Here is a 26,169-nt window from a genome sequence, read left to right as displayed (position 1 = left end):
CTTTGCACGGGGCACTTCCGGGGTCAGAGGCGACGGCTTCCGGCAACTAATGCCTCTCCTGGACACTGATCGCCCCCTCCCCTTTTCACTTTGCCCGCAGGCCAGGTGAGGGGCGTGCACGGGGGAGGGGCGTACGTAGGAGACGTGGGAAGTGGGGGAGTCGGGAAAGATGGCCGGGTGGGATCCCGGGCCGCTGGGGGCCGGGGCACAGCTGCGTCGCCGCCATCTCAATGCCCCCGACGGGGCGCGGAGGGCGCCCTGTGCGGCGGCTCTTCTACAAGACGTGTTTGAAGTTCGAGCCCTTTATCTACCCCGGGAACTAGGACTCGAGTTAAACTTTTCTGCACCGATTTTCTCATCTGTGTTATGGGAGTAGGAATTCTCACAATGTGTAGCCCGTTTGTGTGGAGGTGTCTGAAAGCAGTTGGTGAACGAAAGCTTTTAAATAGGGTGTCGACGCTACCAGAGCGAGGACTGTGTGTTTTGTCGCCACGGGGCAGAAGGATGTTCAGGAAACATTTGTTGAGTGATAAATGCACAGTAAGCCCCTGCGGCTCCCCCTCGAAATGGGCTCGCTGGGTGCCTTGCTAACGAGGGTGCTCGTTTCCTTAGCTTCCCGAACAACCCCTTAGCTCAGATCTAGTGCCGCTTTATGGCCCTTGAAACTACAGGGCTTGGGGTAGCCGTGGCTGCTCTAGGGGCGCCACCAAACAGCTTCTCTTGCGGGGGTGTGTGTGCGATGCCTTCTGTGAGATATGCACTCATTCGCCGAATGATAAAAACAGCTTTCATTTGAGTGTCTTCTTCGTTGTATGCACTGTGCAAAACCCTTGACACATCGTCTTACTAATTTCTCATATAGCCCTATGATATATTTGAACCAGGGATTCCCAAATACGGAAATAGTCAAAGATGACTCAGGGAATGTGCTGAGGGGCAGGGACCATGGGAGAGAAAAATTGCTAATTATCTCGCTAGAAAGGCAATGTGTTATGATTAAACCCAACCAGGTGTGACCTTGCTTTCCTCCCGTTTGTACTTGTAAACTTTATGTGAACTTTTACCCTGCCAGTATCAGAAACGGCTAATGAACCGCTTTGCAGTTTGTTTTTTCTTTTTTCTTTTTTTTTTTAGAAATACGTTGTAGTATTGCAGATAAAAGGCTTTGCTGTACTCTCAGTCAGCACTGCAAGCTGTGATGCTCCTAAGGGAGGGACGCGGCTGTAGTCAGCTGGCCAGCTTAATAAAGACTCTTAAAATTTAAATTTTGAGTCGGTGGTCTATCTCGCTGATTGAACCCATAACAGGAAGACTTCAGGAGTAAAAGAGTTTACCGTCTAAACCTTTGGCGGTCGAACGACCCTTTCACAGGGGTCGCCTAAGACCATCCTGCATATCAGACATTTACATTACAATTCATAACAGTAGCAACATTACAGTTAGGAAGTAGCAACGAAAATAATTTTATGGTTGGGTCACAGCATGAGGAACTGTATTTAAAGGGCCAGAAGGTTGAGAACCACTGGCAGAGGGTAAATCTGACTGATAGATTAGAAGAAGGTACTTGTCATTGCCATTTTCTTATTGACTCTTGTGCTGTAAGATTCATTCCCAAGTCATTTTCTGACTGAGTTTTGAACTACAGTCCATGAAGTTTAAAACTTCAATGAACAGAGAGAACCAAGATGGCGGCAAAGGTTAACGCCGGAGTTTGCTGCTTTGAACAACTATTTCAAAAGTGAAACTAAAAGACTGAACGGACATCACCCAAAACCACTGGAACGCTGGCTGAGTGGAAGTCCTACAACTAGGAGGAAAGAGAAACGCATACGGACACTCAGAGGAGGCGCAGTGCTGAAGTCAAATTCTGAGGTGCGGAGTGCGCGGAGCGGGCTGGCGGCGGAGGGCGCGGTTGGCGTTTTCAATCGGGAGGGAGTCGCAGACTCTGAGCTCCAGATCCGGGCGAGTCTTTAGGGACCCAGACTCAAACGGGAGAAGCAGGACTGCCTGGCTTCGGTCAGAGCGAGTGCAGCTTTCTCTCCGAGCTTTGCAGCGGGTGCTGGGACTCAGAGAGGCAGAGCCCCTGGGGACAGGACTGAGAGCCTCCATAACTGCTCTCTCCGGCCCACCCTGTTGATCCTGTGCGACCCGCCCCGCCCAAGCCCTGCACAGAGCCATTTGCCGGATAGCCTCAGGCAAAGGCTAGATTAGCACCTCCCTAGAGGACAGAAGTTCTCTCACTGCTGACACAGCTGATTCTCATAGCCACTTGGCCTGGAGGTCAAACCCTCCCTGGAATTAGCTACAACAATCAAGGTTTATAAGACTGCGCACAAAGACCACTAGGGGGTGCACCAAGGAAGCATAACAAAATGCGGAGACAAAGAAACTGGACAAAATTGTCAATGGAAGATATAGAGTTCAGAACCACACTTTTAAGGTCTCTCAAGAACTGTTTAGAAGCCGCCGATAAACTTAATGAGATCTACAAGAAAACTAATGAGACCCTCGATGTTATATTGGGGAACCAACTAGAAATTAAGCATACACTGACTGAAATAAAGAATATTATACAGACTCCCGACAGCAGAACAGAGGAGCGCAAGAATCAAGTCAATGATTTGAAATGCGAGGAAGCAAAAAACACCCAACCGGAAAAGCAAAATGAAAAAAGAATCCAAAAATGCGAGGATAGTGTAAGGAGCCTCTGGGACAGCTTCAGGCGTACCAGCATCAGAATTATAGGGGTGCCAGAAGATGAGAGAGAGCAAGATATTGAAAACCTATTTGAAGAAATAATGACAGAAAACTTCCCTCACCTGGTGAAAGAAATGGACTTACAGGTCCAAGAAGCGCGGAGAACCCCAAACAAAAGGAATCCAAAGAGGACCACACCAAGACACATCATAATTAAAATGCCAAGAGCAAAAGACAAAGAGAGAATCTTAAAAGCAGCAAGAGAAAGAAACTCAGTTACCTACAAGGGAGTACCCATACAACTGTCAGCTGATTTCTCAACAGAAACTTTGCAGGCCAGAAGGGAGTGGCAAGAAATATTCAAAGTGATGAATGCCAAGAACCTACAACCAAGATTACTTTATCCAGCAAAGCTATCATTCAGAATTGAAGGTCAGATAAAGAGCTTCACAGATAAGGAAAAGCTGAAGGAGTTCATCACCACCAAACCAGGATTATATGAAATGCTGAAAGGTATCCTTTAAGAAGAGGAAGAGGAAGAAAAGGGTAAAGATACAAATTATGAACAACAAATATGCATCTATCAACAAGTGAATCTAAGAATCAAGTGAATAAATAATCCGATGAACAGAATGAACTGTTGATTATAATAGAATCAGGGACATAGAAAGGGGATGGACTGACTATTCTTGGGGGGGAAAGGGGTGTGGGAGATGCGGGAAGAGACTGGACAAAAATCGTGCACCTATGGATGAGGACAGTGGGTGGGGAGTGAGGGCGGATGGTGGGGCGGGAACTGGGAGGAGGGGAGTTATGGGGGGAAAAAAGAGGAACAAATGTAATAATCTGAACAATAAAGATTTAATTAAAAAAAAACAAAACAAAACAAAACATAAAACTTCAATGAACAGCTTTTATTAGATATGGCAATAGTTCCCTTGGTCATTAAGTAAAACTTTGTTTTGTATATACTTAAAATTGCTTTTCTTCTTTTGAATCTTTTATATGATTTTCAGTTTAAAAAAATGGAACCTTGTTCCTGTGACACTTTTGTGGCATTACCTCCAGCAACAGTGCAAAATAGGATTATTTTTGGAAAAAATTCAGATAGACCCTGTGATGAAGTACAAGAGGTAGTTTATTTTCCTGCTGCAGTTCACGATAACCTGAGAGGACATCTTAAGGTAGGTGAAATACATATTTTGTTAGCAATATGTTTCTTTAAAAATATCATAAACAGTATTTTTTTTTTGTCATAAGCTAGCTATTTGGCAGATACTATAGAAGTTAAAAATTCAAGAATTGAAATTTGAAGAATAATTTGAGTCAAAAGTAGGCTGCTGGTCTTTTGTGATTTGGAGGAAGCTGAAATAACAATAATAATAATTGTTAATTTTATTTGAATGCTTACTATGTGTAAACCTGTTAAATAGGGCAGGGATTTAAAACCTGCTGGTTGGTGTGGCTCAGTTGGTTGACTTTCATCCTGTATCCTGGAAAGTCACCAGATTGATTCTCTGTCAGGGCACATACTTAGGTTGCGGGTTCAATGCCCCGGTCAGTGTGCATGCAGGAGGCAACCAATCGATGTTTCTCTTTCACATCTCTTTTCCCTTTCCCTTCATCTCTCTCTAAAATAAAATTTTTTTTAAAAAAAATCCTGCTGTCAAGCTTAGGATTTAGTTGAGGAATCGGATGTGGATGCTGCAGCTAACCCCATAATAAAGTATGATGGTCTAGATATAAAATATAAGAGCAGCAAGCTGTGACAGCAGTGGAGGAAGAACAATTAATTCAGTCTAGGGATGAAGGAAGGCTTCACTAGGAGTTGGGGTTTCAGCTGGAGTTTGATGGACAACAAGGATTCTGATTGGTGTAGAATAGGAAGAGTCATTCAGATTCTGGAATAACAATTTTATTACCTGGGAATAAAATTTTTATTGGACCCAGTGATAACACTAGCAACATGAATTTTATGTAGTCATTTGGTAGAATACACATTAATTAAAGGGTTCTTTAAAAATTTTAATTAAAGAAATCTATTCAGCGTGGAACTTTAAAAGTTTTACTTTGTGCTTTAATTGTTAGCATATTTTTTAGAGTTCATTGATATTCTAATACTAAAATATATTAAATGCTAGATGTATTCTGTATACTAGGCCAGTTTTTCTTTTGCTGCTACTATTAATTATTTTTGGGTCCATTTCCACTTTTGTCTCTTCATACTTAAGTCTAGCCTATCCTGTAAACTAGTGGTTCTCATTCTTTTCACTGCTGTGGACATAATAGATGGGTGGGCTTTTATGGCAATACCCTATGTATAAGGGCTACCATACGGGACCTATATCACTAACCAAGAAAGACTGTACATTAAGATTAAAAACTGCTTCCTTAAGCTTCAAATCACATACACCCTCCTTTACAAAATATTTAGAGTTTTCACAATTAGAAACTGTCTCTCTCTTGAGCTTCTGTAGCTCCTCATCTTCATTTTTCTTTATGGCCCCCTATATTTTGTTGTACCTTAGTTAATGTACAAGTCTTAGTTTCTTGAAAACAAAATCTGTAACTGATGCATTTCTTAGCAGAGTGCTTTATAATAGAAGATAGATACTCAGCAAGTGTTTGTTTTTTTTAAAAAAATACGTTTTTATTGATTCCAGAGAAGAAGGGAGAGAGAGAGAGATAAAAACATCAATGATGAGAGAGAATCACTGATCGGCTGCCTCCTCCTAGGGATTGAGTCTGCAACCCAGAATGTGCCCTTGACCAGAATTAAACCCGGGATTCTTTGGTCCGCAGTCTGATGCTGTATTCACTGAGCCAAACTGGCTAAGGCTCAGCAAGTATTTGAATGAATAAATACTTTAGGGTCAATTCTGAATATAATTATTGAAAATTACAATTTAGTTATACTTCATTTGTGTCATGGTCGTATTTTCTGGTTGATTTTTAAGATCCTGGACTTGGACAAGTTGTATGTTTTTGGTTTTATGGTTGTTGCTATGACTCTCTTTACAGTGTACTTACATAGAAATTGATCAGGTCCCTGAAACATATGCTGTTGTTCTCAGTCGCCCAGCTTGGTTGTGGGGCGCAGAAATGGGAGCCAATGAACATGGAGTTTGCATTGGGAATGAAGCTGTTTGGGGAAGAGAAGAAGTTTGTGATGAAGAGGCGCTACTGGGCATGGACCTTGTCAGGTTATTTTTCTGTTGTATTTTTTGCACTATAGAACTTGTCTAAATTTTAAATTTTGGTGTAACTCTTACATATTTTATTTTTCTATTTTTTCTTTTGTTTGGACTTTGATACCTTATAGTGTGTGTCAAAAATGCTTTAAAGTACTAGCATGTAATGTAAAGACTCTCAAATATCATTAATTGGGAGAGGCTAAGAATTGATAATCATGATTCATTGGAAGTACCTAACATATTTTGTCAGACCATAACTAATTCTCACAGTAACTTCAGATGAGATACCTGAGGATCAGAGATCAAATAACTTGCCAATAAATTACAAACTTTGAATTTGAACATTGATCTGTTTGACTCCAAAATCATTGTTTTCAATTCCAAGCTGACTTCAGGAGGAATAGTTTTGAAGTTGGATTTCAGTTTACCTGTTAACTTGAAATAATTTTTATTTGAATACAACCACAAAATCTCATGTGCATGAAATTATTTAAGCAAAACAATGGAAATTTATTTTAACCTGAGAACTTTAATATTTTTATTTTAGACTTGGCCTTGAAAGAGCTGATACAGCTGAAAAAGCTCTCGACGTCATTGTTGATTTATTAGAAAAATATGGCCAGGGTGGAAATTGTTCAGAGGATGGTATGGCATTTAGCTATCACAACAGTTTCCTAATAGCTGATAGGAATGAAGCCTGGATTCTGGAGACTGCAGGGAAGTACTGGGCAGCAGAAAAAGTACAAGGTATGGATAAATTTTCCTCATTTGTTTTACAATTAATAAATTCTCCCTTACTTGCAGAAGTTGCATGTAATTGTCTTTCAAGATTTATAATTCAGTGCAATGAAGGGTTGAAATACAGGAGAAATGAAACAATTTTCAAGAACACACAATGAAAGAGCACTACAAAGAGCTTTTTTGAAAGGGAGAAAACAGTGATGTTATCTTTTTTCCGTAGATGTAATATAAATTTTATGTATTTTCTATACAGTAGCTCTTGGCTGTTTTATAGTGTTTTCCACTTTTTAATAATCTCTTACCATTTTCTCTCTTTTAACTTTGGGCTGAATTCCAAAATTTCATAATGTGTGGGTATGAAGGTGAAAAAGGGGAGTGGTAGTAGGGTGGGCATGGATGTCTGTGGCTAGTGGTTAGAAAGAATATGTTGATTCAATAGTAAAGCATTATCACAGTAAAAGAACACAATTTAATTGTCTTAAAATGCTTTGCTTTGTTTTCCATGGTTTCTTTATGAACATATATTCCTCTCATTTTTCAAGTGAGAAAATCCAGACAGGTGAATTACTCAAGGCAGTGAATGAAAAACAGAATTTAAGTCTTTCCATCCTGACTCTCCATTCAGTGTTCTTTCATTAGAGTACAGTCTGTGCTCAAGTGTGATCACATACTTCTTGTGCACTTACGTCCTGGATCTCATGGTTTTACAAGGGAGATAAGATACACATGTGAAAATATTAAATGGTGTATGAATGATACAAGCACATAGATACTGTAAACATTTGGAGAAAGTGAAAGTCACAGTGAGCCAGAGGAGTTCAGAAAGGCTTTATGAAGGTAGCCTCAAGCTTAGGAGGATTTGGATGTTATTTTTCATTGCCAGTTTTTTGATGGACATTTTATATTTTTGTATGTATGTTTACTAATACAACAGTAAAAAAACAGTACATATAATTGAATTTAGACTATTTTTCTTATTGTAATAATTGGCCTGATTGTACCATTAAGCACTTTTTATTTTATTAACTATGCCATTTGCAAGAGAGTAATGAATAAATGTATTCTTTTGAAAAAGATGGGCCCAGCAAGCCATCCAATGTGAACACTATCATTGGGTTTAATTATCCAGCTCTAAAATAACTTTGCCCACTGGTTTCTCTTCCTTACTAAATGATCCCAAGACTAAAGAGTTAAACTAGGGAATTAGCTATTAGATGGAAAACTCTTTTCTGTATTTGTTCTATCCTGACTTAAGTCTAGTTTTTATGGAGAGAATATCTCAAGTATGACTGCATTAGAATAATTTAATTAATTTCTACTTGGCAGACTGTAATTCTAAATCTGTCTAAAACACTATCAATTTTCATTTATCATGATATATTTCATTCATTATGATCTCTTTAGCACAGGCTTTTATTATTTTGTCTATTTTGTATTTCAGATGAACATTTTGTTTAACTTAGTGCCATGCTATTTTTGGAAGACTTATATATTTCTGTTCTAAACTTCTTTATGACTATTTTTCAAAACTAATATATACTAAAATATATTTTAAAAAGTCTCAAAAGCCAACAGTAAAAAAAAAAAGAAAAATGGGCAAAAGACATGAAGAGACATATCATCTAAAGGAATATGCAGATGTCAAAAAAACACATGGGGAAAAAAAACATGTAAAATGATGTTCAATATCATTATCCATTAGAAAAGGGAAACTAAAATCACAATGAGATATTACTATACCCCTGTCAGAATGACTAAAATAGAAAATGACACCACTAAATGCTGGTGAGAATGTGGAGACTGGATCACTGATACATTGCTAGTAAGGATGTACAGCTATTCTGGGTAACAGTTTGGAAGTTAAAAAAAATCTAAACATGAAACTATCATAAAACCTAGCAATTGAAATGTTGTGCATTTGTCCCAGAGAAATAAAAACTTACATTCACACAAGAACCTATACATGAATATTTATAGCAGCTTTTTCCATGACAGCTCCAAACAGATGTCCTTTAACTTGTGAATGGCTAAATAAACTGTCATATGTACATACTATAGAATACTACTCAGCAATAAAAAGTAATGAACTGTTGATACATGTAATAACCTATATGAATCTTTAGAGAATTATACTGAATGAAAAACCCCAAAAAGTTATATACTATATGATTCTACTTATATAACACTAGAGGCCCGATGCACGAAATTTGTGCAAGGGGCTCGGCCCTCACAGCCCTGGCTTCGTTTGGAAGGTCATCCGGAAGGACATCAGGAAGGTCATTCGGCTGTCTGGCCTAATTAGCATATTATGCTTTTATTATTATAGATTATTAAATGACAGTTGTAGAAATGAATAACAAACTAGTGGTTGCCTGGGGTTAATGAGATGCTGGGGATGGGAGACAAGTGAATGTGGTTGTAAAAGGGCAACTTGAATGATCCTTTTGGTGATGAAAATATTCTACATCTTGACTTTATCAGTACCAGTATTTTGGTTGTAATATTATACAAAAAGTTACATTGTGGGGAACTGGGTAAAGTATACACAGGATCTGTCTATTATGACAACTGCATGTGAATCTATATCTCAAAAATAAAAAGTTTAATTTAAAAAGCAATTTATCTTTTTGAATATGTAATAGATGCATATGATACAAATTTTGAAGACTATATTTACATTTAAATTGTGATTATGAATCATAATATACAGATAGCTACATTATATTAAATACCACTTTTCTTCTCCCCCTTCACCTCTTCTTCTTTGAAAAAAGAGGGAGTTCGTAATATTTCTAATCAGCTTTCTATAACGACCAAGATTGATCGGGAACACCCAGACATGAGAAACTATGCTAAGCGGAAAGGTTGGTGGGATGGTATAAAGGAGTTTGATTTTGCAGCGACATATTCTTATATTGACACAACCAAGATGACAATTTCACCAGGAAGATATTGTGAAGGCTACAAACTTCTGAATAAACACAAAGGTAATTTTATCATTTAAATAGTATCAAAATGAAAAATTATATTTTTGTGTAGGTATAATATGGGTATAATAAAATATTTTTTGAGGCATCATCCTTAGTAAAGATGTAATTTTAAACTAAAAATATTGTGATATTATAAGCTATTTTTTAAGATGAGTGAAGTGTTATAAATTTATGAGAGGGTAATGATTTTTTTTGAAGAAAAAGTTCAGATTTGTAATTCTTAGATCCTTTTTCCAGTTCATACCAATGTTCTTAATCCAAATTAGAATTACTTTACCTCTCAGAGTTCACCGAAACATGGAGACAGAGTTTTTGGACTATAACTGTTGCTTCTTTCATTTATCTTTGATGGTACTATTATTGGTTATTTTTTTATTTTTTACTTTTTAAAAAATATATTTTATTGATTTCTTACAGAGAGGAAGGGAGAGGGATAGAGAGTTAGAAACATGGATGAGAGAGAAACATCAATCAGCTGCCTCCTGCACGCCCCCTACTGGGGATGCGCCTTCAACCAAGGTACATGCCCTTGACGGGAATCGAACCTGGGACCTTTCAGTCCGCAGGCCGACGCTCTATCCACTGAGCCAAACTGGTCAAGGCTATTATTGGTTATTTTTATGACAAAAGTTATATCTAGAACTGGTCAAAAAGACAAACTGAGCAGATTAAGAATTTCCACTCCAAAACTCTAGAAAGGCTGAATAAAATATTTAAATATTAAAGTCATATATAGCTAAGTTCAAACACAAGAAGAAGAAATCACTAGGTACCAAAAATGAGGGGAGAACCCATTATGTTAGCAAGATTTGAGATGTCTTATTCCCATACAGTACTCTTCCTCTCTGTGTCAAAGGTGGGGATTCTGGACCAGGTATAAGCCTCAGAGGCTAGTTTTATCATCTATGAGAATGCAGGTGTGTAAGTGAAAAACCCATTTGGAGAGCAGGAACTGGACTCCGTACCAAAATTAGAGTATGAAAATGCACTCTGCTCCCTGCCCAGAGTTCTAGCCTGGAATTGTGCTGTCTGCTGTCTGAGCTTTGGGTCAACAAGTCTCTTGTGAGAGATTGAACGCTGAACTACATATATTTTTGTAGCACAGCAGGGGCTACCTGTGCTATCCTGAGAAACAAACACTGGTTTGGAAGCAGTAAACCACACAGGATTCCAGCATACCTATATCTCTGTATTCTCTATGAGAATATTTGATATGACAAATATTTAGTATTTTATTCAGATTTTCCATCCAGATAGTAAACCTGCTATAATGACTCTGTATGTAGTTGCCATTGAAAACATTTAAGCTTCATGGGTGTTTAGATGAATGGTTGTAGTTTCTATATTTACTATGGATAATTTCTATTGTTGAGTCCTGAAGTTAACTGATATATTCATCTGCATTATCTAACCTGCTGTTAATCTCATGTGGTGACATTTTCATTTCAGATATTGTAGTTTTCATCTCTACATATTTTATTTGGTTCTTTTTATATATCTCCCATTACTTTATTCATTATCTTCATTTTTCTTGAAATCTTTGAACATATTCAACATATTTATAATAGCTGTTTTAGCATCTTGGTCTGCAAACTCCATTATCTCTGTAATTTATGGGTCTGTTTCTGTTTTTGTTTTTCTTCTGGTTTTGGGTCACATTTTCCTGCTTATTCATATATTGAATTTTTAAAAAATATTCTTTATTGATTGTTAGAGAGAGAGGAAGGGAGAGAAACATTGATGCAAGAGTAAAACCTTGATCTGTTACTTCCTACCGGGGATTGAACCTGCAACCTGGGCATGTGCCCTGACAGGGAATCGAACCCCAAACCTTTCTGTGCCCGGAATGACACCCAACCTACTGAGTGATACTGACCAGGGCAGAAGTAAGTCTTGATTTAGCAGACAGTTTGTTTGTTCTCAACCTGCTAACTTTATCCCCTAGTTGGCAGCTCAAATTTCAGTTCAGTTCTTTTATTTTTAGCTGATCTGCCCTACACAGATCAGGTGAGATGTGGGCAGAGTTTTTTACACAGAATTTGGTGGTTCCTCTCTTCAACTTTCACCTTTATGGTATTCTCCCTTCACTTCCTAGTGCCTGTGGCTGACCTCTGGATCTTCAGGCCACAAAGACTAAGTTTTCTATGGCTCCCTGCCCAGTATTGTGAAGCATTGACTGTGGGCCAAAGCTGTAACAGAAAAGAGAAACACCCTGTGCATTATCTCATCTTCCAAATGTCACCTTCCCTCCAGAATTTTTCTGCTTTTGTTTGCTCTGAAGAGCCTTCGGGTAGTTGTTTTTCTGCATTTTATTCTGAGTGTATAGTTATTTGAGGGAGGGCTGATCTGGTGGGAGTTTACTCAGCCAAATTAAAGCAGAACTCTTTCCATGCCATTTAATATTCTATGGCATTCTTTTACTTGTAAATATAAATATATGCACATGATTCAAAATTCAGAGGTCCATAAGAGTATGCAGTGAAGTCTCTCCCTCTTACCCTGTCCCTAGATAGCAGTTCTTTTCCCAGAGGCAATTCCATATCATTCTTCCAGAGATGATGGCCCTGATCGGCCCCGATTGCCACCCAGGCTGAGGGACCCACCCATGCACGAATTTGTGTACTGGGCCTCTAGTTAATACATATTTCCCCATTTTTATATTCCATTACTACTGACTCTTAAAAAATAATTTCAATAATTTCTTTGTCCCTTTGTTACCTAAAATTCCAGAAAAATAACTTCTATTTAAGAATATTACTGGTTGGCAGATTACTGCTAAAAGGATTAGTTCACTAATGAGAAAATGTGATATATCCTCCTTCACTTGAAGGATAAACCAGTTCTATAAATCAATCAGAAAGCAACTACTCAGAGATAGACCAGTCAGTGATTGATACTTGCTTTCCAGAAATTCATTAAACAAATTAATGATATATTAGTTATTTGGTATGACAGAAAAAAAATTTGTGACAGAATGTTTTCAGAATGATTTAACACAATTGTTTTTAAAGTATTTAATATCTTACTTATATTTTAAGTTCCAGAAGAATGTCTTATCATTTGAAAAGTTTTCTATAAAGTTTCTAAATGTTAGCTTATCATTTTATAAGTTATATAAACTATCTTTTTCTCATGTGGATAGCTGTGTAGAAAATGCTGAAATATGTTATTCTAATTCTAACTTTAAATTTATTATTGTAGCCCTAACCGGTTTGGTTCAGTGGATAGAGTGTTGGCCTGCAGACTGAAGGGTCCCAGGTTTGATTCCGGTCAGGGGCATGTGCCTTGGTTGCGGGCATATCCCCAGTTGAGAGGTGTGCAGGAGGCAGCTGATGGATGTTTCTCTCTCATTGATGTTTCTAGCTCTCTGTCACTCTCCCTCTCTGTAAAAAATCAATAAAATATATTTTAAAAAAATTATTATTGTGAAAGTAGAGACAGGCATAGCAGTTGCAGCAACACCTACTTCCATTTGTTAAAAGCATATCAAGGGCTAGACACTGTGCTAAGTGAATATATTATCATCTTTAAGCAACTGTGTGAAGTAGGTATTATTGCCATTTTACAAATTATGAAACTGTGGTCTTCATTTTTCTCCCTATGAAACTTAAAAAAAATGGACTCTTTCTTGTCCTTATGTTCCTCTCAGCACCTAGTCTTGCACTAATTTGTTGTGTATACCTAATGTTTTGATTAAATTTTAAAAGGATTTAATGAAATTATAATTTGTAGATAGTTTAACAAAGATTACTGTTGTGTACTTTTTTGGCAATAAACTGAAATCCTCAGGACATAAAATTAGCAGGCCTTTTTTAAAAAATGAACAACACATAATTAGAGTGGAGAGGAAAATGTCAAGAATCCTAAGGTTTACGGTAATTAAACAAAAGGAAGAAAAAGTAGAAACAATTACAAATTAATTAGTTACTGATAATAACTGATTCTGCTTTACTTAACTATAAAATAACTGAATAATATATTTAAAATGTATATATGATGATAATAATAGGTGCATCAGACATGAAACTTATTTTTTCCTCCCAAGTTTGAATTTCAGCTCAGCTTTTTGTGCTTTGCCAAAAGAATGTCTTTCCAGTACTTTTATAGGAAATTGTCTACTTGTACATTATGGTTAATTTTTTCCTATGATTTTTCTAGATGGAAGAGCTTACCTCTCTTCTTTCCAACTGTCCCTGGCTGATAGCTATTAACTGTGCTGCATGTATATCCAAATTGTATCTATATTCACTCATGTATTTTAAATAACTAGTTTAAATTGCAGTGAAATTACACCCTGTGTTTTGCATTCATTTGCGTGAACCTTGCCACTGAAGTCTCAATACTTATTCAATGCTTGCTCGTGAATTACTCATAGCTATCCTACTCAAGTGATCATGTAAATCCTCCTTTCATTTTGAGAATTGTAGGTTTTGAATACAGAAAACATTTTCATAATACCTATATTATGACAGTGTTATGGTTCTGACACTGTTTTCATTAAAACTTGCCACTTAAGGAATTTAGATTTGAATCACTTTAAAACCTCCCTAGGTGCAGCGGCTATGTGTCTGCTAGGTGTGGATGGCAGGCTTTTGCTTTATTGTGTAGTTTTAATATTAAGGCTTGTTTATATATCCAACATTTTTTCCTCCTGAATTTTTTTTTTCAAATTTAACAGAAAGATATTGCTCCTATAACAAGTTATTTATAAATTACTTTTCTTGAATTTGAAATCATTGCTGTACTATGGAGAAACTGAGATTTTTCTATTATAAAACAGTTGGCCCTGGCTTGTGTGGCTCAGTTGGTTAGCATCATTCCCTACACTAGAAGGTAGTGGGTTAGATTCCTAGTCAGGGCACATACCCAGGTTAAGGATTCAATCCCCAGTCAGGATGTGTGTGGGAGGCAATGGATGGATAGTTCTCACATCCATGTTTCTTTCTCTCTCCCTTCCTTTCTCTGAGATCAATAAAAAACAAATAAACATCACACATGAGGTTTATCAGACACAGACTTTCAAATTGGTATGTTTTGTATGTTTAAGAAAATTTGATAAAAAGGAAGAGAATTGCATCAGAGTACTGGAATCTATAAAAGAGAACACAATGGAAATAATCCTATATAATAAAAACCTAATATGCAAATCAACCGAATGGCAGAAAGACTGGTCGTTATGGCACACAATGACCACCAGGGGGCAGACACTCAACACAGGAGCTGCCCCCAGCCCGCAGACCCCAGGCCAGCCAAGGCGGGTGCCAGCAGAGGCCTGCTGATCACCCCGCCAGTCACCCCGCAGAGGAAGGCAACCAGCAGCGGCAGCAGGGGGTGAGGCTGGCAAGCGGTCGGTGCCAGGCTGGCAAAGGTGGGTGCCAGCGGGGGGGCCCCCCCGATCACCCCACCAGTCACCCCACAGAGGGAGGTGACTGGTGGCAGCAGCAGAGGCTGGGCCAGTGAGTGGGTAGCACCAGGCTGGCCAAGGCAGGTGCCAGTGGGGCCCCCCCAACCACCCCGCCGGTCACCCCACAGATCAGCCCTGATCACCGGCGAGGCATAGAGACCCTATCTATGCATGAATTTCATGCATTGGGCCTCTAGTAGAATTATAAAGTAATAATAACTGAAATGAAGAACCAAATAGATTGGTTTAACAACAAATTAGACATAATAGAAGGAAAAAATAGTGAACTGGAAGATTAGTAGAAAAGACCTTAATGAAAACAGAGATATAAAAGTTTAGAAAATATAGACAAAGGTGTGAAAGGCATGTGGGACTCAGTGAAAAGGTTTCACATATGTGTAGTTGAAGTCCCAGAAGGAAAAGGAAAAGGAATATTGAGGGGCAAAAGCAATATTTTAAAAGATACTGGCTAAGAGTTTCCCCAAACTATTTGTGTATCTAGAGGATTGTCAATTTTAATGATCTCTTCAAAGAACCAGATTTCTGTTTCATTGATTTTTCTCTATTTCTGCTTTCAATTTCATTGATTTGTGCTTTATTTTTATTATTTCCTTCCTTATGCTTGCTTTGGGCTTATTTTGCTCTTTTTCTAGTTTATTAAAGTGAATCTTAGATTACTGATTTCCACATTGGCTTTTAAGTTTCTCTCTGGATGGAGACACACACACACACACACACACACACACACACACATACACACACACATACATACATATCCATTCCTACTCAGACTACAATTCACACTTTCCTATAACAGTATTAATTTCAGGCACAGGAAATTATTACAGAAAAAATAATTTGTTATTTTGTAAAGAGCATCTTGAATACTAGTATTGGAAGCTAAGCACACTATTCTCTTAATAGTTGGTTTTCTGAATAGATTGACTCAGATGATATTGATAGCATCAGTTCATTGCTAACCAAATACACCTTAAAATATTGTTTAAGGTCAATGAGATTGAATTTAATTTTGTATTATTAATTTCTTCTTCTTAGGCAGTTACATAGATTTTTACCTGTTATAATGGTTTGATATTTTATATTTAAAAATATCTTTCTTCCAACAGTGGAATGAGTCTAATCTAACAGTTATGATACAAGGTTTGTTTTATAGTCAATCCCTTAATTTATACCTAGACCAATATCTCATTGTATATATTATCAGTAGAGAAAGCATTTCATATTTGCAGGATACCAACCTGCAAATTTATGCACATTTGATGATTTTCAAAATTATTTTCTTAGGAAACATAACTTTTGAAACAATGATGGAAATTCTCCGAGATAAACCAAGTGGCATTAATATGGAGGGAGAATTCCTGACCACTGCAAGCATGGTTTCTATTTTACCTCAAGATTCCAACTTTCCTTGCATTCACTTCTTTACTGGGACTCCTGATCCTGAGAGGTAAAGTCACAAAAATACTATAAACCAGCAAGGGGTAAGGAGGTAAGGTAGAATCTTTAGTCTGTTGATTATTTTGTGAGGCTTTGTTTTTTTAATACACAAATAATTTTTGTATGCATTTCAGTTCAAGTTTTCGTCTGCCATTTCCATATGTGCATAAATGCCATAATTGTTCTCATTTTTGTTGGAAAAAATGTTAATAGTTTCTTGTATACAGTCATCCCTACATCCTCTTTCCCCAAGTATACTTAACATTGTCAAGAAAAGAGAGTAGAAAGGTTTTCTTATGCAGATTTCAGTATTATAATATTAGATGGTTAAGAGTTAATAAAAAAAAGTAAATGATGTAGTGTGCTGGATTTAGATGGTTGCTTATGAACTCATATCTAGAAAATACATTCATGTAAAACTTAAAATATCAACAGTTCAAGTTTAGAAGGATTTGTATAGACTATCTTGATTTAAGTCATTAGTATCTCTCACAAAACTTAATATAAATTACGTTTAGAAATGATCTTATATTCACGATCTTTCAGTGTTACAGTCTTTCATATTATTAAAGATATTTTCAAGAAAAATCTATGAACCCCTTATTAATAATGCTGCTAATTTTCATCCAAAATCTTAATCCTCAATCTGTAACATTGAGAATTGTTCTTACCCTCTGATGAACTATAATTTTACTTGACACTGTTTACATGCCAGGCATTTTGTTAAACTCATGGGAATACAAGGCTAAATAAACTCCATTCCCCGCCCCAAAGGAGATCACAGTATACCAGGGAAGACAGCATGGCTGCAACTAGTATGACGGGAACTCATTAGTATGTAACAAGTTAATAGAAACATCTAAGTAGAGGGACCCTTACAAGATTTAGAATAATGCTGAATATTTTTAAATTCCCCATGTGACAATTTAATAAAATATTTTTTCTTCTAGATCTGTTTTTAAGCCTTTCATATTTGTGCCAAATATTTCACAACTACTGGACACCAGTTCACCAATATTTGAATTTGAAGACCCAGTTAAAAAGAAGCCACATTTTAAGACTAAACCTGACAGAAGACACCCACTCTACCAAGAGCATCAACAGGCATTGAAAGTAATAGATAACAAGGAGGTATGATTAGATTATGTTCTATCTTTTATCATTACAAATAGTTTAAAATATGAATCAATCCATATTTTGTCTTTTTAAAAATATTTTTATTGATTTCAGAGAGGAAGGGAGAGGGAGAGAGAGATAGAAACACCAATGATGAGAATTGTTGATTGGCTGCCTCCTGCACACCCACTACTGGGGATTGAGCCTGCAACCTGGGCATGTGCCCTGACCAGGAATCAAACCATGATCTCCTGGTTCATGGGTTGACGCTCAACCACTGAGCCACATCAGCTGGGCAATCAATCCATATTTTGAATTTTAGTTTTCTTTCCCTCCTTCATATACAAACAGGTTTAAAAATAGTTTAGATGCTTTGACTATGGTAGAGCTCTACTATTTTGTATCTTTGGTTAAAAATAATGATTAAGAATATGTTGTGAATCTTTTAGAGAGATGTAGCATATTAAACATAATATCAATAGCTACTTGTTATTGAGCACTATTATACACCAAGCACCATAGTACTATTACATGGAATATTTCATTTAACCTTCACAGCCTCTTTATGAGGTAGGAACTATTATCATCTCCATTTTACTGAGAAGGAATCTAAGACTTCAAGAGAGTTTAAGTAACTTGCTTATTATATATCTCACACCCAAAATTACAAAGCCACTGGAGGGCAGTTAACCTGGACTCTTATATAATGTTCTAAAGCATACAGACTCAGATTAATTTTAATTGAAAGTGCTTTAAGACCTCATTGACATAAATAATAATAATTAATTGGGGCTTTTAAAAAATAATAAATGCTTATTATTTTAAAATGTAAGCATTATAGAAGACTAGAGAAGATTAAAATGTCACCACAGAGAAACCAAGATGGCGGCATAGGTAAACACCGGAAATTGCTGCCTCCCACAACAAATTTAAAAATACAACTAAAAGACAAAACGGACATCATCCAGAACCACAGGAAGGCTGGCTGAGTGGAAATTCTACAACTAGAAGGAAAGAGAAAAGCGCAGAGACTCAGAGGAGGTGCGCAAGTGCAGAGGTACAGAGGCGCACGCAAGGGCTGGCAAGGGCTGGCAAATGAGGATGTGGCTGTCTTTTTGAATTGGGAGGGAGTCACAAACCCCTGACTGCTCTGAACTCCAATTCCAGGTGTGTCTCTGGGGACCTAGACTCATACGGGGAGAAACTGGACTGTCTGGCAGCAGGCAGAACTCGGAACTCGAGGGTGGCTTTCTCTCAAAGGTGCTTGCAGCGATTACCGGGACACTGAGATGCGGGGCCCCTTAGGGCAGGGCTGAGGATCAGCCATAGCTGCTTGCTCCGCCCTGTTGATTCCCTGAGACCCTGCCCCACCCAAGCTGCGGCAGAGGCTTTTGCATATGAATGCCATGGCCCTTTGCAATCTGAAAATTACCTAACAAACTGAAGCTGGGCCAGACAGACCCAGAACTTCCAAGAGAAGGCCCAAGACCCCACAGCAGCTTGCATTGCTTCACAGCTGCGCCTCATTTGGGCACCTCCAAACCCAAAACAAGGAAGGGGAACTGCAGATCTCTTCGTAGCTCCTGCTGGGTAGCCTCAGGCAGAGTCTAAATTAGCACCTCCTTAGATCCAAGAGCCAGTGTACCCAGTGGTCAGAGTGGGACCATCCAATTACAACTCCTCAGATCCATAAGGGACACACTCAGGGGGCAGACTCAGTGAGCACCAAAGCCCCACTGAAGCAAGTCTTGCCTCATAAGAGTGTCTTCAGCACAGAAGTTCTCCCACCATAGACACAGCTGATTCTTACAGCCAATTGGCCTGGAGGTCAATTCCTCCCAGTGATACCTACAACAATCAAGGCTCAACTACAACAAGACTGTGCACAAAGCACACAAAGGGGTGCACCAAGAGTGTCCACCTCAGGCCATTGGGGAGGCTGAGCCATTGGGCCCTATAGGACACCTAGCACACAAAGCCACCCTACCAACACAGGGAATCATAAAAAATGCGGAGACAAAAAAACAGGACACAAATGACAGAAATGGAGGAAAGCAAACTACTGGATATAGAGTTCAAAACCACACTTTTAAGGTTTTGCAAGAATTTTCTAGAAACCGCCAATAAATGTAGTGAGACCCTGAAGAAATCTAGTGAGACCCTCGAGGTTATGATAAAGGACCAACTAGAAATTAAGCATACACTGACTGAAATAAAGGATAGTATGCAGAATTCCAACAACAGAGTAGAGGATCACAAGAATCAAGTCATAGATTTGAAATATGAAGAAGCAAAAAACACCCAACCAGAAAAGCAAAATGAAAAAAGAATCCAAAAACATTAAGATAGTGTAAGGAGCCTCTGGGACAGCTTCAAGCGTACCAACATCCGAATTATAGGGGTGCCAGAAGAAGAGAGAGAACAAGATATTGAAAACCTATTTGAAGAAATAATGACAGAAAACTTCCCCTACCTGGTGAAAGAAATAGACTTACAAGTCCAGAAAGCACAGAGAACCCCAAACAAGAGGAATCCAGAGGACCACACCAAGACACATCATAATTAAAATGCCAAGAGCAAAAGACAAAGAGAGAATCTTAAAAGCAGCAAGAGAAAGAAACTCAGTTACCTACAAGGGAGTACCCATATGACTGTCAGCTGATTTCCCAACAGAAACTATGCAGGCCAGAAGGGAGTGGCAAGAAATATTCAAAGTGATGAATGCCAAGAACCTACAACCAAGATTACTTTATCCAGCAAAGCTATCATTCAGAACTGAAGGTCAGATAAAGAGCTTCACAGATAAGGAAAAGCTAAAGGAGTTCATCACCACCAAACCAGTATTATATGAAATGCTGAAAGGTATCCTTTAAGAAGAGGAAGAAGAAGAAAAAGGTAAAGATACAAATTATGAACAACAAATACACATCTATCAACAAGTGAATCTAAGAATCAAGTGAATAAATAATCTGATGAACAGAATGAACTGGTGATTATAATAGAATCAGGGACATAGAAAGGGAATGGACTGACTATTCTTGGGGGGGAAAGGGGTGTGGGGGATGCGGGAAGAGACTGGACAAAAATCGTGCACCTATGGATGAGGACAGTGGGTGGGGAGTGAGGGCGGAGGGTGGGGTGGGAACTGGGAGGAGGGGAGTTATGGGGGGAAAAAGAAGAACAAATGTAATAATCTGAACAATAAAGATTTAATAAAAATAAAAATAAAAAATAAAAATAAAGCGAATAAATAATCTGATGAACAGAATAAACTGGTGAATATTATAGAATCAGGGGCATAGATAGGGAGTGGACTGACTATTCTTTGGGGGGAAAGAGGTGTGGAGGATGTGGGAAGAGACTGGAGAAAAATCATGGACCTATGGATGAGGATGTGGGGGGCGGGGGCGGGTGAGGGCGGAGGGTGGGGTGGGAACCAGGTGGAGGGGAGCTATGGGAGGAAAAAAGAGGAACAACTGTAATAATCAGAACAATAAAGATTTAATTAAAAAAAATATCACCATGGCAGCGCACTCGGAGCTCCTGGATCTGTCTCTTGCTTCAACAGTGTTTGGACGGAACAGACCCAGGGACGCCCCTTCTTCCAGCCTCCGGCCACTCTCCTGCGTCTCAGCCACTCACCACCTTCAGGACCACCCCCGGGACCAGCCAACACCGGTTTTGTTTGTTTTTTTTTTCTACCTTAAACTCCTTATTGCCGGACAACCATGAGCTCCCAGATTCGCCAGAATTATTCCACCCAGGTGGAGGCCGCGGTCAACCGCCTGGCCAACCTGCATCTGCGGGCCTCCTACACCTACCTCTCTCTGGGCTACTATTTTGACCGCGACGATGTGGCTCTGGAGGGCGTGGGCCACTTCTTCCGCGAGCTGGCCGAGAAGAAGCGCGAGGGCGCGGAGCATCTCCTGAAGCTGCAGAACAAGCGCGGCGGCCGCATTCTCTTCCAGGACGTGCAGAAACCCTCCCAGGATGAGTGGGGCAAAACTCAGGACGCCATGGAAGCCGCCCTGGCCTTGGAGAAGAACCTGAACCAGGCCCTTTTGGATCTGCATGCCCTGGGTTCGACCTGTGTCGACCCTCATCTCTGCGACTTCCTGGAGAACCACTTCCTGGATGAGGAGGTGAAACTCATCAAGAAGATGGGCGACCACCTGACTAACATCCGCAGGCTGGCCGGCCCCCAGGCTGGGCTGGGCGAGTATCTCTTCGAGAGGCTCACCCTCAAGCATGACTAGGAGCCTTTGGAGCCCAGAGGCCTTTCCGAGGCCCCCCCTGCACCCCCTTGGCGTCTCTGGCTTTTACCTGAGCCTCTTCCCGAAACGACTAGCCATTCCTTTAACCACCCCGGAGCCCTCTCCCATGCATTGGACCAAATGAGACAATAAAGCTTTTTGCAACAACAACAACAAAAAAACAAAAAAAAAATATCACCACAATCTTATCTTCAGAAATAAGCAAATGTATTTTTGGGGGGCAGATAGATGGATGGATAGATAAATAATTTTATATCCATACCTCTTTTGCCCTCTTCTCTCTCTTCCTCAGAGATAAAAAAAAAAAAAAAAGGATTAGAAGGAAATGGAAGGACTGCCTAAAGGCTTTTAACAGATTCCCTGCTATGAAGGAAAAGATTCTCCATTTTATACATTTTTCTCACCTGTTTTCACCAACTCTCATTTTTATTGCCTATAATTCCTATAATTGCCTATAATTTATCAAGGTATATGTATTTATATTCTATCTACATTGAATGAATTAAATGCTTTTTCCTTTTATTATTTTTTACTTCTGTCTGTAGCATGTTTGCAGAGTTGCCATGCCTCTCCCTGCCATCCCCATCTTGCTTATGCTTAAAGCAGAGACCTCCTATTTGCTTTATCTGGGCCCAGTTTGTTTTCACTTCTCACCTACAGTGTAAACACTTTTTTTGTAGCCTGGTGGCATGGAGTGAAAGGCAGGCATTTTGTTCTAGGAGTCCACTGTGTGCTAATTAGGGCCCAGTCCACTGGGCCAGAGGTGTCATCCATTCCCTGGGCCTGGTTTACTGTCCAGACTCAACACAGCACTGTGAAATATGATAAGTCCTCTGGTTTCTCTTGCCTGTACTCCAGTTCCTCAGTGATATGTTTCAAAAGTGTCTGCTCTGGAGGGATTTCCCTTCACTCCTCCTCCCCAGCAGCCTCATTGCCCAAATTGCTTTTGTTAGTTTTCTAGAGTTGTCAGCTTCCTTTCCCCCTCAATACTGCTCTGGGAGGTGAGTTTTGTTGACTTACTAAATGTTTGTTAAACTAAATTGCTGATTGACATTTTCCCAAGTAATACCGAAATAAAATTTTAAAAGCTGTTACTATTTTAGGCTTTATTTAATGGGCATGAAATATTGATTGACAAAAAAAGTAGTGAGTAGTGGAAAGAATACAATTTGAGGGTAGAAGTGACAAAGAGTTGGGTTCTAGTCCTGGCTTTGCAAAAACTACTTCTGTGTCTTAGGGAAAGTCAGTCCTACTTGCAGTTTTAATTTACATTTGTTGATTACTAATGAGGTTGAAATTTTCCTCATATATTTATTGGCCATTAGTATTTGCTCTTAAAAGACTTGCCTACCCTTTTCCTTGGTTTATTTTTCAGTTGATTCTTGGTTGTTTTGTCTTCTGCCTCAAAGAGGCAAACTATGTGCATTGTCTTTGTTACATTTCAAATTTTTAATCTCAACTTGTTATTTATTTGACTTTTTTATAGACAAAAATTTTAAATTTAGTCAATTATACTTGTTAGTCTTTTCCTTTAAAGCATCTTGATTTCAAAAGGCCTGCTTCACCTCAAGATAATTATAACTTCTGTATTTTCTTCCAGTAGGTATATATGTTTGAAAAAATATTTAGTCCTTTAATTCCTCTGGAATTTATTTTTGCATATGCTATAAAATAGAGATTCTAACTTTGTTTTCCAAAGAGGTAACCAATTATTCAAAAACAATTTATAGGCAAAATGTACTTTTTCTCCACTGATATGAAATAAAATTTCTTCAAAAGACAATTGTATACAATGTTAAGGTTAAGTATCTTTATTTTGTGCTGTTTTGCCCCATAATGGTTCAAAATTTAAAAATTATGCTCACTTTCTAGTAATTTTCTTATATTTTAGTTGCTCCTTCCCTTGAACATTACTGTGCTATTTCCTTTGTTTATTCTGATATTATTTTTAAATATAGAAGATCCAAATTCATAGAAATATCTCAGCCTCAACTTTTAGCAGCATTCCCATACATAATTAATACCAGATTTTCAACAATTTTGTTATTTGTCTTTTAGGTTTCTTGTTTATAGACTAATCCTACATAATTATTCTTGTTTTTTTCTACTAAAAATAACTAACAATTTGGGGTTAATAAAATAACTCAAACTTTAGAACAATGATTTTCTCTGAAAGAATTTTATTCGTTCTATATCTAAAGAATAGGAGGAGGGGAACCAAACAAGAAGTAGAAACCAGAATGAACAAACCTTGTCTATGGAAGTTGGTTAGAGTTTGGTTAGACTTGTGTGTGTTCATTTATTGTTATTTTTAATTGTTTAGGAAAAAGCCAAAACAATGTTGGAGAACATGAGAAAACTGGAGAAAGAACTATTCAAAGATATGGAATCAATCCTTCAAAACAAGCATCTTGATGTGGACAAAATTGTTAATCTTTTTTCTCAGTGTACAAAAGATGAAATTCGAATTTATAAGTTAAATATTAGTTCTTAATTATCATCTAAATGGTCCACGATCTTCCTCAAAGTCAGAATCAATCACCGTGGTAAATGATATGAACCTAGTGTGAGCAGATATGATTATTGTTTAATAGCATTCAAGTGATAACTTGACTATTAAAACTGCATATAATAGCTGAAATATCAAGAAAGAAAATAGCATCGAAATTAGACACATATATTATGGGATAGCCAGTTGTTACATCAGGTACTGCCCTGTGTTATTTTTTTTGTACTACAATAACTTCTTACAAATCACATATTCAATTCTGCATAAAGCATGAAACATTAAAATAATGCATGGATTTAAGTTTATTATAATTATGTATTGTCCTCAATTACAAAAAAGAAATTTTTTCTTTAATAATGAAAAATATTGTTTTATAGTGAAGTTTTGTGTGCTTCAGGCAAATATTAACCAGCTCTAACAAAGTGTTCCAGATTTACACATTAAGTCTTATTATAGTGTACTGGAGGCCCGGTGCACAAAATTCATGCACTCGAGGGGGGGGGGTGTCCCTCAGCCCGGCCTGCACCCTCTTGCAGTCTGGGACCCCTCGGGGGATGTCCACCTGCTGGCTCCCTGTGAGTGGGCCTAAGCCGGCAGTCGGACATCCCTCTCACAGTTCAGGAGCCCTTGCTCCTTACTGCCCGCCTGCTCACTGCTCCTTACCGCTTAGCTCGCTGCTCCGTAATGCTGCTGCAGAGGCAGGAGAGGCTCACACCAACTCCGCTGCGCTTGCCAGCTGTGACCCTGTGGGAGTGCACTGACCACTGGGGGCAGCTCCTGTGTTGACCGTCTGCCCCGTGATGGGGAGTATGCATCATAGCAACTGGTCATTCTGCTGTAACGGTCGCTTAGGCTTTTATTATATAGATTCATTCTGAAAATGTACTTTTACTAAACTCAGATATGCTCTTTGTCAAGACTTGGATGACCAGTGAGCCTTTAGCTATAATTATGTAGCATTTTTTTGGCCATACTCCTTTGTAGGATTTCATGTTAATATTTTAGAAGAGTTTGTGTGGGAGATTAGGAAATGGGATAGAAGATACCATTTCTGTGTCTCAAATTTCTCTCATCCTTTACATCTTTTCACTCTGTGAAAACAGAAATAGGAAGGAGATAGTAAGAATGAAATAGAATTATTAGTGTATTATGAACATTTTAATGTATAATATATTGTGGACATTTATTATAAATGAGTAATAATCTCTGCCCAAAGTTTATAAAACTGTTAAAGTTACATTGAGATTACCAAGTAAGGGTCAAAGTTGCAAATATCTATAATAATAAAAGCATAATATGCTAATTAGGCCAGATGACCTTCAGGACAAAGCTGGGGCTGCGAGGGGAAGCCCGGGTCCTGGGTGTCTGCCGGTGGCTGGAGGGAAGCCCGGGTCCCGGATGCCAGAGGGAAGCCGGTGCTGGCAGCGGGTGAAGGAAGGCCTCCTCTTGCATGAATTTCGTGCATTGGGCCTCTAGTAAACAATAGAAAAACCCAACTCAAAATAACATTATATATTTATTGGTTTCTAGAAATGTCCGTTTTAGGATTTTGATTATATCATCATATTTATTAGTCACTATCATTGCAACGAAGATTGTTACTAAAGTAGTGGACTATTATATATAAAGAGTACCCAGGAAATTATTTTTTAAAAGTTCTCTCATAAAAAACTTAATCTGCCTGGTTTTGTTTTTGTTTAATACAAGGCTGCCATTAAAGAAAGAAAGGATAGCTACCTCAGGTTCTCAGTTTATTCTGTTTGCCTTAAGTGTGATTCAGTGATAG

The 26,169-nt window shown here is 38.4% G+C and overlaps 1 protein-coding gene across 3 annotated transcripts; it reads left to right on the top strand.

Annotated features, from left to right (window-relative positions):
- The first annotated feature begins 8 nt into the window (after positions 1–8).
- On the top strand, positions 9–25,543 carry SCRN3 (secernin 3). Of its 3 annotated transcripts, none has more exons than XM_081095631.1 (8): positions 9–105; positions 3,714–3,881; positions 5,719–5,900; positions 6,439–6,638; positions 9,407–9,619; positions 16,332–16,494; positions 17,435–17,615; positions 19,400–20,172. In XM_081095631.1, the coding sequence occupies exons 2-8, from the start codon at positions 3,723–3,725 to the stop codon at positions 19,541–19,543; spliced, it is 1,242 nt and encodes a 413-aa protein (XP_080951757.1). In that variant the 5' UTR covers positions 9–105; positions 3,714–3,722; the 3' UTR covers positions 19,544–20,172. The 3 variants fall into 3 exon arrangements, with proteins under 3 accessions (XP_080951757.1, XP_080951756.1, XP_080951758.1); XM_081095630.1 differs by lacking the exon at positions 19,400–20,172 and adding an exon at positions 24,198–25,543 and having other exon boundaries at positions 11–105; XM_081095632.1 differs by lacking the exon at positions 19,400–20,172 and adding an exon at positions 24,198–25,543 and having other exon boundaries at positions 20–105; positions 5,772–5,900.
- Positions 25,544–26,169: the final 626 nt, after the last annotated feature.

Source organism: Myotis nattereri (genome assembly GCF_964212035.1).
Source record: "Myotis nattereri genome assembly, chromosome: 7".
Taxonomy (NCBI): domain Eukaryota; kingdom Metazoa; phylum Chordata; class Mammalia; order Chiroptera; family Vespertilionidae; genus Myotis; species Myotis nattereri.
Note: the sequence above shows the minus strand (reverse complement) of the source record. Positions and strands in the feature narration are given on the sequence as shown.